Source organism: Mauremys reevesii, linkage group 3, assembly GCF_016161935.1.
Source record: "Mauremys reevesii isolate NIE-2019 linkage group 3, ASM1616193v1, whole genome shotgun sequence".
In the NCBI taxonomy this organism is placed as follows: domain Eukaryota; kingdom Metazoa; phylum Chordata; order Testudines; family Geoemydidae; genus Mauremys; species Mauremys reevesii.
Window position 1 is genome coordinate 53499854 of NC_052625.1, and position 15811 is coordinate 53515664.

General features: G+C 41.5%; 1 protein-coding gene across 1 annotated transcript in view; it reads right to left on the reverse strand.

Annotated features, from left to right (window-relative positions):
- Positions 1–15811, reverse strand: part of NVL (nuclear VCP like) — a 62432-nt gene that overhangs the window by 9573 nt on the left and 37048 nt on the right. Inside the window, exons 19-21 of the mRNA XM_039532338.1 lie at positions 13510–13616; positions 7399–7475; positions 1580–1668 (exon numbers count right to left, since the gene is read on the reverse strand). Of these exons, the coding sequence (XP_039388272.1) occupies positions 1580–1668; positions 7399–7475; positions 13510–13616 (273 nt within the window). The remainder of the gene's footprint in view (positions 1–1579; positions 1669–7398; positions 7476–13509; positions 13617–15811) is intronic.

Genomic DNA, 15811 nt, shown 5'->3' on the forward strand with positions numbered 1-15811 from the left:
TAAAAGCCACCATGAAGTTCATAACGCAGAAGTGCTTCCTACAATACAGTATGTTAACATACAATTAACCGCGTGTTAACAGTGTAAAACCTCAGTATTCTCACATATAAAATCCCCTTAGTGCACAATCTTTAAGAGAAATACTAACATGCAGTTCTATTAACTTAGTATGACAGAAGATGAGTGGCGCTAGACAGAAGTTAGATTAGAAAAATGTCACAATTCATAGCCATTGAAACCACAGTATGGTTGTCAGATAGTGACCACATAGGGAATTTTTCATTCCAAATGTGAAGTTATCCTCAAAGATGTATTCTACCTGCCCCTAAGACCACCAAAAATTACACGTTATTTTAGGTCTTTGGAACTAAGATCTTCCAAAAAAGCTTAAAAATGCTTTTCACACAATACCAGACTATATACTAAACAACTAGAGTTGCATAGTGCAGGAAAGGAAGCCAAAGGCTCTGTGGACCCAAAATGGCTAGAAGAGAGTCAGAATTCCATTTGAATTTTTATGACCCTATTGCTATTACAAGTAATACCCAAGGTAATTATAACAAAGTAAAAATGGAGGTTTTTTCCTCTAATTTCTTTATGCATTTCACAGCACTTTATATATAATGAATTTCAGTTTCCCTCTTCAGTCCAATTAGTTTTCCCTGTTTGTGTGGGATTGCACAGCAAGAGGGGAGAGAAAAATATTTTTTTTAAATAGGAAAATGTGATTTTAAAACCCCAAAATTTGGAAAAGGGACTTATGGGCAGGTGCAGTACTTGCAACAACTTAACTCACTTTTGAAAAAGACCAGAATTCCAATTGATGGTGTCCCTTTAGTGACAGCTCTTCTATTTGTATTCTGAAAAATTTGAACTTTTATTTGGCCAGAACCAGTGAGAGATGAAAGGTATTCTGTTCTTCATGTCAATTTTATTTGAGAGCACACAGCATGTCATAGAATTGGGTTCTGCACAGAGGGAGGTTAAAATACAGTGTCCCACACAAACACATATCCATTCCCTGGGAAAAGCATAGTAATCAAAAATATTTTCCTGAGCCCAAAAAGGACACTTATCTTCTCCCAAGATCAAACAATTTCTGACCCAAGTATTCACAATTACATGTGGGCAATTTGCATGTGCAAGTACCACATCTGCTCTCTCAAAATGGATAATCCTGCATGCAGGTGACCAGACAATTTCACCAAGTACCTTAGACGGACTGATTACAATAAATATTTGAACATTAGGCCTGCAACTCCATTCCCAAATTTGAACTTCTAATACTACTTAACTTTTTAAGCAAAAGCCCAGTTTCTAATAAATTTAACTTCAACATCTTTACTGGAAATCCATACTAGTACACCTATTGTATTCACCACAATCTCTTAAAAGCAATGCCTCCTAAGGATTATGTTTATATATTTTCTCAACAGAAACCTTCCCCCCTAGTTCTGGTTGGCCCAGTACCCTCCAAGAGTTCAAGCAGATTAAGTGGTGAAAGTAGTTAAACTAGTTAAAGGTCATAAACGTAATCATCTTCCCACTGTTCCATTTAGACGTTATATGCCTGTCTTACCTTTCTTGCTCTTGCCATTCTGTAGGGCCATTTCCTGTCTCAGGGCACAAACTGAAGCTTCACGCACTAGAGCGGAAAGATCTGCCCCCCTAGAGACAGATACAAATAGAATGGATCATTTTAGGATACATTTCTCTCCATCATCTCTATTTGTGATGACATACACACAGCCGGGAGAATGCAAAAGATGCAGAAATAGTAGAACCGCTGGTGAAAGGCAAGTGTATTTGTTTAAAAAAAAAATGCTGGTTATAAAAAGCATCTGAAATCAAGTTTAAGGATCTACTTCTCTCAGTAGTTTACACACCCTGGGGTTGGGAATGCAGAAAGCAGAGAATTTGGTACAAACGTTACATATTCTTCACAAAAAACAATAGTTGCGTTAGATTCACTCAGAAGATCCTATATCACTTGGAAGATTATAAACTACAGTGCATTTGATCCTGAATAAACCTTCTGACACAGAGACAAGAGGAGGGAACAGATGGCTTATTGATTCTTCACTGAAATATGCACTCCTGAGACCCACCTAATGCATCCAGATTAGGTATTTCAGACATTAACTGTGGCTCTGAATTTATTTTGTAGACAAGAACCCAGTACAGCAGCCGTTCCTAGCTTTTTTTAGTCAGAGTTGCATCTCACAATGGATTGGCACCTGGGCATTCCCTGTCCCCATGCAACTGTCCTATGCACCTTTGTCTGTTTCCTCATCCTCCACATCTCCTTTTACTCTTTCCCTTCCTCCTATTATCTTGTTTACTCTTTTGAGGGATGTGATAAATGAGGGTCGGGGTAGCTCCCTTTTATGGACACCCAACCAGCCAGTTAGCTATAAAATCCCTGTTAATAGCTGTTCTCTACTTGCTTTACCTGTAAAGGGTTAAAAAAGTCTACAGGTAAAGGAAGGGAGTGGGCACCTGACCAAAAGAGCCAATGGGAAGGCTAGAACATTTTACAATTGGGAAAAAACTCTCTTTGTGTCTGTTGTTGTTCTCTGGGGAAGAGGAACAGGGCAGCAGTTATGCTGTGAGAAGCTGAAGGCCAGGTATGAAAATCATCAGAATTATACCTATAAATTGCTTATTTGGAAACCCAGATATGTAAGTAGATCAGAAATGTCTAGAAAGATGCCATTAGGTTTATTTCTTTTATTTTGTGAGGCTTGTGGACTCCTCTGTGCTAACCCCAGATGCTTTTGTTTTGCTTGTAACCTTTAAGCTGAACCTCAAGAGAGCTATCTTGATGCTTAATTTTTGTAATTGTTTCTTTTAAGATCTAGCAAAAAGCCTAAATTCCAAATGTATTTCCTTTCTTTTTGGGCTTAATAAAATTTACCTTTTTTAAGAACAAGATTGGATTTTTGTGTCCCTAAGAAGTTTGTGCATGTGTTGTTTAATTAGCTGGTGGCAACAGCTGATTTCCTTTGTTTTTTTCTCAGCTCTTCCCAGGAAGGGGGATGAAAGGGCTTGAGGGGACCCCACAAGAAGGAATCCCCAAGTGCACCTTCCTGGGTTCTCAAAAGGGTCTGGGGTTTTTTTTGCACTTGGGTGGTGGCAGCATCTACCCATCTAAGGTCAGAGAGAAGCTGTGACCGTGGGAGTTTAATACCAGCCTGGAGTGGCCAGTATTATTTTTTTAAATCCTTGCAGGCCCCACCTTCTGCACTCAAAGTGCCAGAGTGGGGAAATCAGCCTTGACGTGGGCTTTTTACTCTTCACTTTGCTCTCTCCCCAGGCTTCACCTCCTCTTTATTTCATTTTCCACCAGTTGAGCATGGCAGGCCGCCAGCTGCCTTGTGTTATATCTTTTAACCCCATTGGAATTACCAAGCACTTTTTCCCACAGGGCTACCTGTTATCATGGATAAAAGAGGAGACAAAGCAGGCAGTCTGAGAATGAGTAAGTCTGGTCATAGTCCTATCCAAGGGAGCGTACTTCACCCCCAGCTTGGGGAATACTGAACTATTGGCCTCTGAAGGCTCCATGTCCACAAATAGTGATTAGATCAGTCTTTGACAATAGCAGGAAACAAAGTGGTATAAGTTATTCACAAATCAATAGCTGGTACATGGCATGTAAGTCATACAAAACTAAGTCTTTAATACCTTTGGCTCAAGCAAACAAATGTATTTAAGGAGTTATTTAATCACCAGATAAATCTCTCTCTTATAAGCCATTTAAAGAAGAGTTAACAAGAACCAATAGGTCTGTACCCACTTTGTTTTACATTTATTTAAATCAAATGCAGTGGATATTGAAATTTTATTTGCTCAATATTGCAGATCTAGCAATGAGAGCTTCAAACACCTGGATACAGGGACTGAAATACTCTCCAGTTCACTGCACATTCTTTAATTACCTTCAGAGCCTCTGCCAAAATGCTTGTTTGCAACTTCCTACATGTCACAGCAGATATCTTTACACTTCCTTCACTAACAGAAGCTATATTCCCCTTCCTCCCCAATGGTAAAGCACATCAGCACTGCCATCTGCTGCGTGCATCCTAACATTTGCTCCCCTCTCTCTACTTGGATGGTAAAGGGGTTCCTGCATTTGAAGCGTAGACTGAAAAAGACTCAAAGTCAGTGAACTGAATTCACTATCATGAAGTGGAGAAAGGAGCAGTGGAAAATGCTACATCATTCAGATGTATAACAAGGAAAAGTCCAGCCAGCAGTTCAAAAGTTCCTCTTTCTAGTCAACTCAGAGTTAAACTTGTTCCCCCTAAGTCAGTTTAAGTGGCTGAAAAATGCAGTAACTTATCACCTACCCATTTCTTGTCTCTTTCTCTTTAAAAGAAGTTGGGTTTAAGAGCAGGGGTAGGCAACCTGTGGCACGCGTGCCAAAGGTGGCACGCGAGCTGATTTTCAGTGGCACTCACACTGCCAGGGTCCTGGCCACCGTTCCGGAGGGCTCTGCATTTTAATTTAATTTTAAATGAAACTTCTTAAACATTTAAAAAACCTAAAATGTTAAAATGTATTACCAGCACACAAAACCTTAAATTAGAGTGAATAAATGAAGACTCGGCACACCGCTTCTGAAAGGTTGCCGACCCCTGGGTTAGAGGATAGCAGAGAGGAGGGTAAAGCTGCACAAACCTCTTTCCTTCTTCTCACTATGCTACCAGAAGGCTCTGGAAGGGGGCAGTGCAGTGGAGACCTTCTCCTCTCACTCCAGAAGGTTTTGGAGGGAACAGAAAAGACACCACTCCTCTATTCAGGCATTTAGATGCAGTGGAGCTTCAGATTAACTCAGAAATCTACTAGCCAGAGGCTGTCCTGTCACCACAAGCTGAGTCCAAGGACAGCAGCCTGCCTTTGTTAGAAATCCTAGGTGATCACCCCCGCATGTCCTTAGCAACACCTGGGACAGGGAAAAATGGGAGCCTGTGCTCATTTAAAGTACTGTCATAGAACCTTGCTTGCGGGGGCTATTACAGACTGGGGGTATATCTGGGTAACACATGTTGTTTTGTGACCTCCATTTTGTTTTTGTGAATGCTATTTTGTGATTGTAATAAATCATTGCGACTTTCACTTAGCAGTGCAACTTCCAGATTGGATTAAGACACCCACATGGGGTTGAAAACCATTCTAATCCTGACAAGGTCAGTCTATCCTGGACATGGTGACCTCATGCTATGGTGGGGGACACCACGACATGCAAGTGGACCAGACTAAGGAGAGGGAAGCTAGGAAGGGCTGCCTGGCCTAAGGCCACTAACCAGCCCTCAGACTAACTGGGAGAGGAAGGGAGTGAGATCAGAGCCGGGGGGCTGCGTTCTTTTCCAAAGATCCATAACTCTCAAGTGCTTTCAAGAGTAAAAGTATCTGTGGTAAAGAAATTCTCTTGTTGAGTAGGAAATTGGTACATCGGTTTTTCCATAACAACCACCTCCCTTTAAAAACAAACACCATTCATCTGCAGCTGGACTTAATTAAATAATTAAACAACTCCCTTGCTAAGCCTGTGTTTCTTGCTTTAATGTCATAGTGTCCCAGAAGGATTCCATTAGATTTCTGAGGTCCCATAGCCAGGTGGGTTCTAGTGGAGAACATGTCTAAGCAACGCGTGCTCAGAAGGCTGTGGCACCAGTTCTGGGGGCTCAGGCAGCTGGATTGCCAGGTTCCACTGCCCAAAAAGGGTGTCAGACATGAAGTCTGCACTAGGGAGTGTGCCTGAGAGACCCAGAGCTAAGAATAGTGATGAGTCAGGACCCAGACCAAGGGGGATTGGAATCGATTTACAGCAGTCCATCCAGAGAGGAAGACTGAGACAAGTTGTAACAGGAACACCCAGCACCCTCATCTTTTATTTATAGATACACATCCATCTTATAGAGTTAGCTTTACTGCTAGAAAGGGTCTGGTAAGTTTCTCAGCACTGAACTTTTGCCCAGGATCTCATCTCACATGTTGAATACTGCAATATCCTTTTCCTCTGGCTTTGACAAACGCAGTTTTGCCACTCTGATATCCATTCACAATGCTGCTGCAGAGATCACTTTCTTATCTTGTCACTTTGACCACATCACCCCTCTCCACACATCCTTTCATTGACTCCCCCTTCTCTATTGCATCCAACATAAGCTGCCTATCTTCATTTTCAAGTCCTTTAATGAACTATCCCTGCTCTACTTATCACCTCTCATTCACTATCTACTGTGATGCCAGCTTTCTTTGCTCAACTATTAAATTTTCAAACAAGCGTCGTTGTGTGCTCTCCAGTGCTGCCCCTCATGCTTTGATGGAGCTCCCCATAAATATCTGCAAAGCCACCTCATTATCCTTCAACACCCTCCTTAAAACTCTCCTTTGCCATGATGTCTACACACAACAAAAACAACCCCCTGGCAACAGTTAGGTCACCAATCCACTGATATCACTACCTATTATATAGGGCAATACTGTCTCATTGTTTCCTTGTACTTTCCCATCTGTCTGTCTCCACCTGTTGTCTCTTGTCTTATACTTAGATTGTAAGTTTTTTGGGGGTAGGGACCATGTTTTTGTTCTGTGTACAGTGCCTAGCACAATGGGATCCTGCCCCATGACTAGACACTACAGTAATAATTACTTTAACCACAACATCAACCATGTTAATTTTTTTACACTGAAAATTATTTTTATTGCACAGTACAGAGATTAAGAGTGCAAAGTCTTTAGGGGAGCAATTATTACCTCAAAGAAATTTAAGATTAACTAACCAATCATGTCTATCAGTTTAAAGCTTTGAGGAGTTGTGCAGTGCTATGGGTTTGCAAATGACCGATAAGAGTGGTTATTAAATTTGCATCAAATCCATCCTTTGGACATTTGTACTACACGAAGGCTCCTCAGTATAAAATATGCATCCAACACTCCGTGTCACATACAGTACAAACATTATCCATTTCTGTGAACTAACTCAGAGAACAAGCTATGTGTACCAGTTTTGCCTACCCACTTTTACCACCTTTAACTGTGGATCCAGTTTAGAGAGAGGTTTCACATTTTGTATCTATGGTTCACTGTAAACATTGCAGAAATAGAGCCAAGGCAAAGAAAAAAGGACACAGTGGCCTTTGCTAAGCTACAGTAGTGTCAGGCACCACCAGACTATTGTGTAGGAAGAGGAAGCCTGTACCATCTACAAAGTCTTAGTAAATCCCTGGAAAAACTTCAAGTGTAAGTGATGGAAACAGGGGGCAAGGCGTTTGAGCCCTGAGAGTCAGCAAGTCCAATGTTCCTGTTAAAAATCATGTAAAAAACACATTAACATGAGTAGGACATTTCTCACTGCACGCATTTGAGTTAAAAATAGAAGACACTCACGTATAGCAATCACAACGTTGATCATAAGCAATTTCTTCAAGGTTTACATCAACATCCAAAGGGGGTCGGGTACCATCCTAAGGAGTTGGGGGTGATGGGAGAAAAAAAGAAATGGTATTTTTTTAGAATAAGAAACCCCCAAAGTGACTATCACACAAAGATCATGTTGTGGTCAGGCTGTACAATTTCCTGAGACTACAGGGCTGGGGGATTAGTACACCTCAGAAAAGGACAAGAATTAAGACCATGTCTGCAGAACCACTTGACACTGAATTGATTCAGAAAATGCTGCTGAATTCCAGTGCTGAGGCTAGCTGAATCAAGGTCAGCATTACCCTTACAGAGAGGAGGAGGAGGAGGACGACGCCTGTCCAATTATGCTGTTCACAATTCAAGAAGGATGCTGAAAAACTGGAGAGGATTCAGAGAAAAGCTACATGAATACAGGATTGGAAAATATGATTTATAGGGAAAGACTCAAGGAGCTCAATCTATTTATCTGATCAAAGACACGGTTAAGGGGTAACTATCGCAATCTGCAAGTACCTACGTGGGCCACGGAAATTTGATAATCGCAGCGCTCTTCAATCTAGCAAACAAAAGTATATAACACGATCCAATGGCTGAAAGTTGAAGCTGGACAAATTCAGACTGAAAATAAGGTGCAAATTTTTAATAGCAAGGGTAATTAACCTCTGAAACAGTTTACCAAGGGTTGTGCTGGATTCATCATCACTGGAAATCCTTAAATAAAGATTTTCCCCAAAAACATATACGCTGTAGTTCAAACAGGAATTAAGTCAAGGAAATCTATGGCCTGTGTTAAGGAGGAAGTCAGAGATTATTACAGCTGTTCCCTCTGGTCTTACATTAATGTAAAGCAGGGGTGAGCAAACTACAGCCTACGGGCTGCATCTGGCCCGTCAGACATTTTAATCCAGCCCTCGAGCTCCCGTCGGGGAGCAAGGTTGGGGGCTTGCCCCGCTCCATGCATGCTGTGGCTCCACATGGCTCCCGGAAGCAGTGGCATGTGCCCCCTCCAGCTCCTACGCGTAGGGGCAGCCAGGGGACTCCACATACTGCCCCCACCCTAAGCGCCGTCCCCGCAGCTCCCATTGGCTGGGAACCGTGGCCAGTGGGAGCTGCAGGAGAAACACCTGCGGATGGAGCAGCGTGAAGAGCAGCCTGGCCGTACCTCTGCATAGGAGCCGGAGGGCAGACATGCCACTGCTTCCGGGAGCTGCTTGAGGTAAGCGTCACCTAGAGCCTGCAACTCTGACCTCCTCCCGCGCCCCAACCCCCTGCCCCAGCCTGGAGCCCCCTCCCGCACCCTGAACTCCTCATCCCCAGCCTCATCCCAGAGCTTGCACCCCCAGCCGGAGGCCTCCCCCCCACAAGCCCCTGCCCCATCCTGGAAACCCCTTCTTCACCCTGAACTCCTCATTTCTGGCCCAACCCCCGAGCCCGCACCCCCAGCCAGAGCTCTCATCCCTCCTCCAAGCCCCCTCCTGCATCCTGAACTCCTCATTTTGGGCCCCACCCCAGAGCTCACCCCCCCAGTTGGAACCCTGACACCCTCCCCACTTCAACTCCCAATTCTGTGAGCATTCATGGCCCGCCATACAATTTCCATACCCAGATGTGGCCCTTAGACCAAAAAGTTTGCCCACCCCGATCTAAAGTGTTGCAGGACTATGGTATAAGCACGTGTATCTACTTCCTCTCCTCCTTTACACAGATATTCTTAAAGCTGGGTGTAGGGTCGACAATATTGGTTAGCCAAACGTTTTCCAGCTTTCTTTAAGAGAAAATTTTCTGGGGAAGAAGTAGCTTGAAATCAAATAATGGAGAAATGTATGCAGCATAGTTGCAGCCATGTTGGTCCCAGGATATTAGAGAGACAAGGTGGGTGAGGTAATATCTTTTATTGGACCATTTTCTGTTGGTGAGAGAGACAAGCTTTTGAGCCACACAGAGCTCTTCTTCAGGCCTGGGAAAGGTATTCCCAGTGTCACAGCTAAATGAAAGGTGGAACAGATTGTTTAGCATAAGTAGCACATATTCTAAGGAACCATTCAAGGTGGAGTGGCCTGTTAACAGCTCTGCAGTCCTAGGACAAGAAGAGGTTAGTGGGTTTCAGATTGTTGTTTGTAACAAGCCATAAATCCAGTGTCTCTGTTCTGAATACCTGCACACCACTTTCAAAAGATGAGCCTGGAAGCTTAAATTCACAACTCTGCTAGATGCTAAAAATCACAGACTGAACAGAGACACTAGATTTATGGCAAGATTTCTGTACAAGCTTGAATTTGTATTATTACCCATTGTGCCATGTGCATCTGAACTAAACTGTGAACTCATTAGCGATGAGACTTTGTCTTATGTTTTATATGGTGTTGAGCACGTCAGTGCTCAAACAAGGGTCCATGTATCCACACTTTTCAGGTTTATGTATCCAGAATGTATGGGTGAATTCTTTGCAATGTGCTGAAAAAACATCTTATCCCCTATTTTAACATTTAATATTTTCCACTCTCCATGGCTACATACTTCAGCATGGAACACTATAACCTATGAGTGAGATTACTCAATAGATACTTTATATTTGCTTGTAAACCAATTGTTTTCTGTGAAGTCTCTCTCCCTGAAGGTCTATCTTCATACAATATAACCAGCAGTTGAACATTTAAAGAAGAAAACCCCAGTTGTCTTACAGTACAGGAGAGTCAGAGTTGGAACAGCCTTATGTTCATATTAAGACGTTTTTCTCAGTGGGTAAATTTGGGACAATTCAATTTTCAGAAGTGGTTACATTTATACTGGACCCTTCATCTGAAGAATCCCATCTACACCCAATATCAACACTGAAATGCAGCTACCTATGCCAGTGGTTCTCAACCTGGGGTACACGTACCCCTGGGGGTGCGCAGAGGTCTTCCAGGGGGTACATCAACTCATCTAGATATTTGCCTAGTTTTACAACTAGGCTACATAAATAGCACTAGCGAAGTCAGTAAAAACTAAAATTTCATACAGACAATGACTTGTTTATATTGCTCTATATACTATACACTGAAATGTAAGTACAATATTTATATGCCAATCGATTTATTTTCAGAGGGGTAGCCGTGTTAGTCTGGTTCTGTAAAAGCAGCAAAGAATCCTGTGGCACCTTATAGACTAACAGACGTTTTGCAGCATGAGCTTTCGTGGGTGAATACCCACTTCTTCGGATGCAAGTGCATGCGAAGAAGTGGGTATTCACCCACGAAAGCTCATGCTGCAAAACGTCTGTTAGTCTATAAGGTGCCACAGGATTCTTTGCTCGATTTATTTTATAATTATATGGTAAAAATCAGAAAGTAGGCAATGTTTCAGTAATAGTGCGCTGTCACACTTTTGTATTTTTAATGTCTGATTTCGTAAGCAAGTACTTTTTAAGTGAGGTGAAACTTGGAGGCATGCAAGACAAATCAGACTCCTGAAAGGGGTACAGTAGACTGGAAAGATTGAGAGCCACTGACCTATGCTACATGCTGAATAGTACAGGGAAGGAGAAGTTTTGAACAGAGACCCTGGGGACAAGCTTCCATTCACATGACAAGTACTATGGGATCTTTACAGTGAACTGGACGGGACTCAAGTTAGTTACTTTGGAAGGTTGAAGGGTGGAGTTGACCATGGTGAGGTCTGAACCTATGGTAGAACTTGAGAGGATGGTTTTGAAAAGCTAATCCTCATTTTCAATAGGTTTTGGTAGAGAATTAGTAGAAATTTCCAAGTAGTCTCCTATCTCCAATTCCAATAAGCATCAACTTTGCATTAGAACTCCACAGCTGTATCCTAGCTTCCCGCTTCCTGGATTGGCAGGAGCTGGGCTTGATGACAAGATGTTGCATTCAGTCCTCCAAGGCAGAAGGGCTGGAACATTTTGCAACACTTCAGAACAACTCCCAGTTGTTTCAGGCAAACCCTTCAGCTGGTGGCTAAAAGTGTTTAGATGGAAGGATGTTTGCTTGTGATGCAGGAGATGGAAGGTGTGTAGGAGAAGACAGCCAGGGGGGCCTTAGAGCTCTAGTAGTGAAACACAACCCTCCCCCACCCCAGGATAGGGATGGGTGAGAGCCACCCACTCAAAAACACGTACCTCTATCCTGACTGTGTCTTGTATTCAGGTATAACAAGTTTGAACACATGCATATAGAAGTAGTAGTTTGATCACCCAGGCACTTTAAATATAATCTGCAAAAGGCTTGTGTCCTTTTTTGTTTATGATGTAAAAATATGCCTGAAAGGGTATGTCTCCCATAACCTTCCTACATACTACCACCTTCACCTGGAGAGGGTGTGCTGTTCTTGTTTTTTTACATTAGAAATGCAGGGTCTTTATCTAGTTTTGAAGACTTTATGGTGACTGGAGAACTAGTGCAATGACTAAGGCTACGAGTCAGCCACGGATTCCGAGATTTTACAACACCTCCATGACTTCCTGAAAATTATTATAATTCAACCCCACGCAACAGGGCTGGGGCTCTCAGGGAAGGGAATTTTAGTCAGACTGTTTAAAACACTTGCATCTACCGAAACATATTGAACTTTAATGCCTAACACACACACTTGGGAGTGTTGAATCTTTAAAAAAATATTCCTTTCTTCCATCATTTAAAGAGTGAGAGTAGCTCAAGACTTCTCCAAGATCCCCATAAATTCTCCAGCTGAACTGGGTGCGGAGGACGAGAGGAGAGGAGGTAAAAACCAGTCACAATAAAACATTTTCTTCCCCCAAAAAGCTTTTCGGGTCTTCTTTTTATACAACAAAACAACAACAACAAAAATGGCACAAGCCCAATTTTTAGGAGAGACTTAACAGGTCCCCTTTAAAAAGAAATTGTTAAAATTACAACCCCATCCCCCATAATGTGCCCTCAAAACTGAGTCGAAAGAAAGAAAGAACGAATGAAAGAACGAATGAAAGAACAGCCCTCTCTGTGGCTTCAAGAGCCAATAACTGACAACGTAACTAGGTTGTTTCAGACAGGCTGAGTAAATGGGGAGAGGCTTACTTCCACAATGCTACTATACAAGAACAACGTGTGAGAAACATATTTGAAGCAAGTCAGAGCCCTAGTGGGAGTCTAACTCTTGCATGAGTCATGACAGGAGCAGACATGTTCCAATCTCTCTCCACATTTTACCTTCCATTATGAGATTTATTAATAGCCCACATACATTCAACCATAACACTGCTTACAATTTCAAGGAGATTTCCCCCCCCCCCGCAATCCTCTTTCATGGTTTCCTCCACATCATTCATGGAGTCTTTAAAGACCCATCCCTTCTCTAAATACAAGCCTCAGCCAATTTTCCAATTCAAGAAAGTTTGACGAGACTCTTTCAGAGCCATCAACACACTAGTCCCTTAGTAAAAGGAAGAGGTGCTTCTGACTAATGTAAAACACTTTTCATATCTTATTACTAAGACAGCATTGTTATGCTATACCCTTTACCTAGGAGAGAGAAACACACTGCAGCGGGAACAGAATCCAGGGCTCATGCTGGGCAGAGTAAGACACTACCCACAGTTGGAATCCACAATTAACAACAACTTTTTTCCACATCTGCCTCTTCCTGCAGCCCCAGCACACCCAACTCTCCTATTGATCCCAACAGGAATTACATACACAGAAATAACTATTGCTGCATAAGGTCTATAGCTGGAATTTGTATGTAAACTTTTATAATTCCACCATCAAACACCTTGGTGTGACAAAGATAGCAGACCCAACAGATATACAAAAGCATTGTATGCACATTCTTATGAAGGAATGAATCATCCCATTAATTTGTCCTAATGAACATAACATAGGGACTAGCATTTTCAGTTTAATTCTCAAGTAAAGAAATTTTTGATCACCTATCATATCAACCTTAAACACTATGTTAAAAAAAAAAAAGTTGGGTGCTTCTTTTAATGACTCTATTACCAGTTATTTTAATGTTTTGTCATATTGGGCCCTGCAATTCTTCTGTGATTATAGTTTGTATAGCATCATTCAACCTAACTTCAAAAGAATGACCTCTTCTAGTATAGATCTCTTTCCAAATACTCACTTTGGTGATGGTCTTTAAAATAGCAAGTCGATCCACAGGTGGTGGCAAACCCACATAGAGTGTTTTATCCAGTCTGCCAGGGCGCAGAATAGCTGGGTCAATTATGTCTGAGGAAAGGAAGACAAAATATAATCCTGAAATTAGATGCAATACTAGAAATGTGTGTGGAATAAAAGAAAATGTCTTTAAGATACTGTTTCAATGGTACCTCATACCAATCAGGTTAAAAAACAGAAAGAGACTGAATGGCGGGAGAAATTATAGTGAAAGAGATTTTATGTATACACCTCTACCCTGATATAACGCTATCCTAGGGAGCCAAAAAAAAAAAAATCTTAACATGTTATAGGTGAAACTGCGTTATATCAAACTTGCTTTGATCCATCGGAGCACACAGCCCCGCCCCCACGGAGCGCTGCTTTACCATGTTATATCCGAATTCGTGTTATATTGGGTCGCATTATATCGGGGTAGAGGTGTATATGGTGGACATGTGCAGTCAGAGTTTTGGGATGCAGTCCCATAACAAAATATCACAAATTGCTGGATATGTACTACCAAATGATCCATTGGAAATCCTCCTGGAGCTTCCTAATGAAAACAGTCACAGAAAAGGAAATGAAGAATTAATCTCTCCTCTGCTAGTAGTTGCTCGGTTATTAGTAGCCTATCATTGGAAAATGAAAAAATAGCTCAACCATAAAGGAATGATTACAAAAAAAAAAAAAGGAGGCTGCAGTTGTGGAAAATTAACACACCAATGACATATCCAGCAAGATGGACAGAGAGATACTTAGCTATTTGGTTACCTTTCAGTCAATATTCAGATAAAGCATATTCATCTGCAAAAAGAGGCTGCACAACTGTCCAATTTTTTGAATATTAACATTTGATAGACATGCCTGGTTTGTTAAATGTGTATATAGCCATTTAATTCAATTTAATAAAAATCTTTAAAAACAACATGATGATGCTCCCTCTGTAATATGGTACCATCCTGTTAAACAGAAAACATCAATGACCACAGTCTCGTAAAAGGTCTCTTTAAACAAAAGCTAACCATTGTAGTGATTGTTTTGTTTCTGATATTTACCCAGCAAGGATTTGTAAACTACGTAAAAACTTCCTAAATAAAATAAAAAATAAAGTAAATAAAAATAAAATAAAGTGTGCGTGGAAGGCACAGAAGACAACATTTGAAGACCAAAAAACAGTTTGCTAAACAACTGTTACTGCCACCAAGTGGGAACCGACATTGTCTAGTTCACAGTCCACTCACATGTCATAAGCATAAGTCTACCCCTCAAGTATCAGTTGAGCCTACTGACAGACATAGGCAACTTTTTCTTGTTTGGAAATATACTGAGATAACACTTGTCTAGCACACCTGAGGGTGCTGACATAGCTGAACAAGGAGTTCCACATGAATTCACAAAAGAAAAAAAATATTTTCAGCTTGTTCTCTTGGGGGTAAGGAAAGAATTCTCACCAAATCAACTATAGCCAAAAATGTTTACAGTAATATAAAAGGTAAATTAAGAATCAATGTTCATCTTCGCAAAGTATAGCTATGCAGGTGAAAACACTTTCTTATAAACAATCTCCTTTTTATTGTTCATTTGCATTGCTATAGGATCTTACTCTTCTGGAAGGTAACAGAGGAGATGAAAGCGGCAAAGAGTTCTGTGGCACTTTATAGACCAACCTTTCAGAAGCGGTGTGCCGAGTCTTCATTTATTCACTCTAAATTAAGGTTTCGCGTGCCAGTCATACATTTTAACGTTTTTAGAAGGTCTCTTTCTATAAGTCTAGAGTATATAACTAAACTATTGTTGTATGTAAAGTAAATAAGGTTTTTAAATTGTTTAAGAAGCTTCTTTTAAAATTAAATTAAAATGCAGAGCCACCCAGACTGGTGGCCAGGACCCGGGCAGTGTGAGTGCCACTGAAAATCAGCTTGTGTGCCGCCTTTGGCACGCCTGCCATAGGTTGCCTGCCCCTGTTATAGACTAACAAACGTATTGAAGCATGAGCTTTCATGGGTGAATACCCACTTCGTTGGATGCAGAGGAGATGAAGTGTTCTTTGAACACATTAAAATATTAGATGGTGCTGCAAAGCACCACATGAACTTGGTCTCCTGAGAGGCAGTGCAGACCAGGGGCTCCAGACTTTATTTGGTCTTGGGAGAGAAATAAACATGGAGATGAGAGAAACTGGAATCCTTCATGAAGTCAAATGTTTTCAGGAGGCCATTCACTGTTTTTAGTACTGCTGGAATCTATAGGAGCTTTTAAGTACC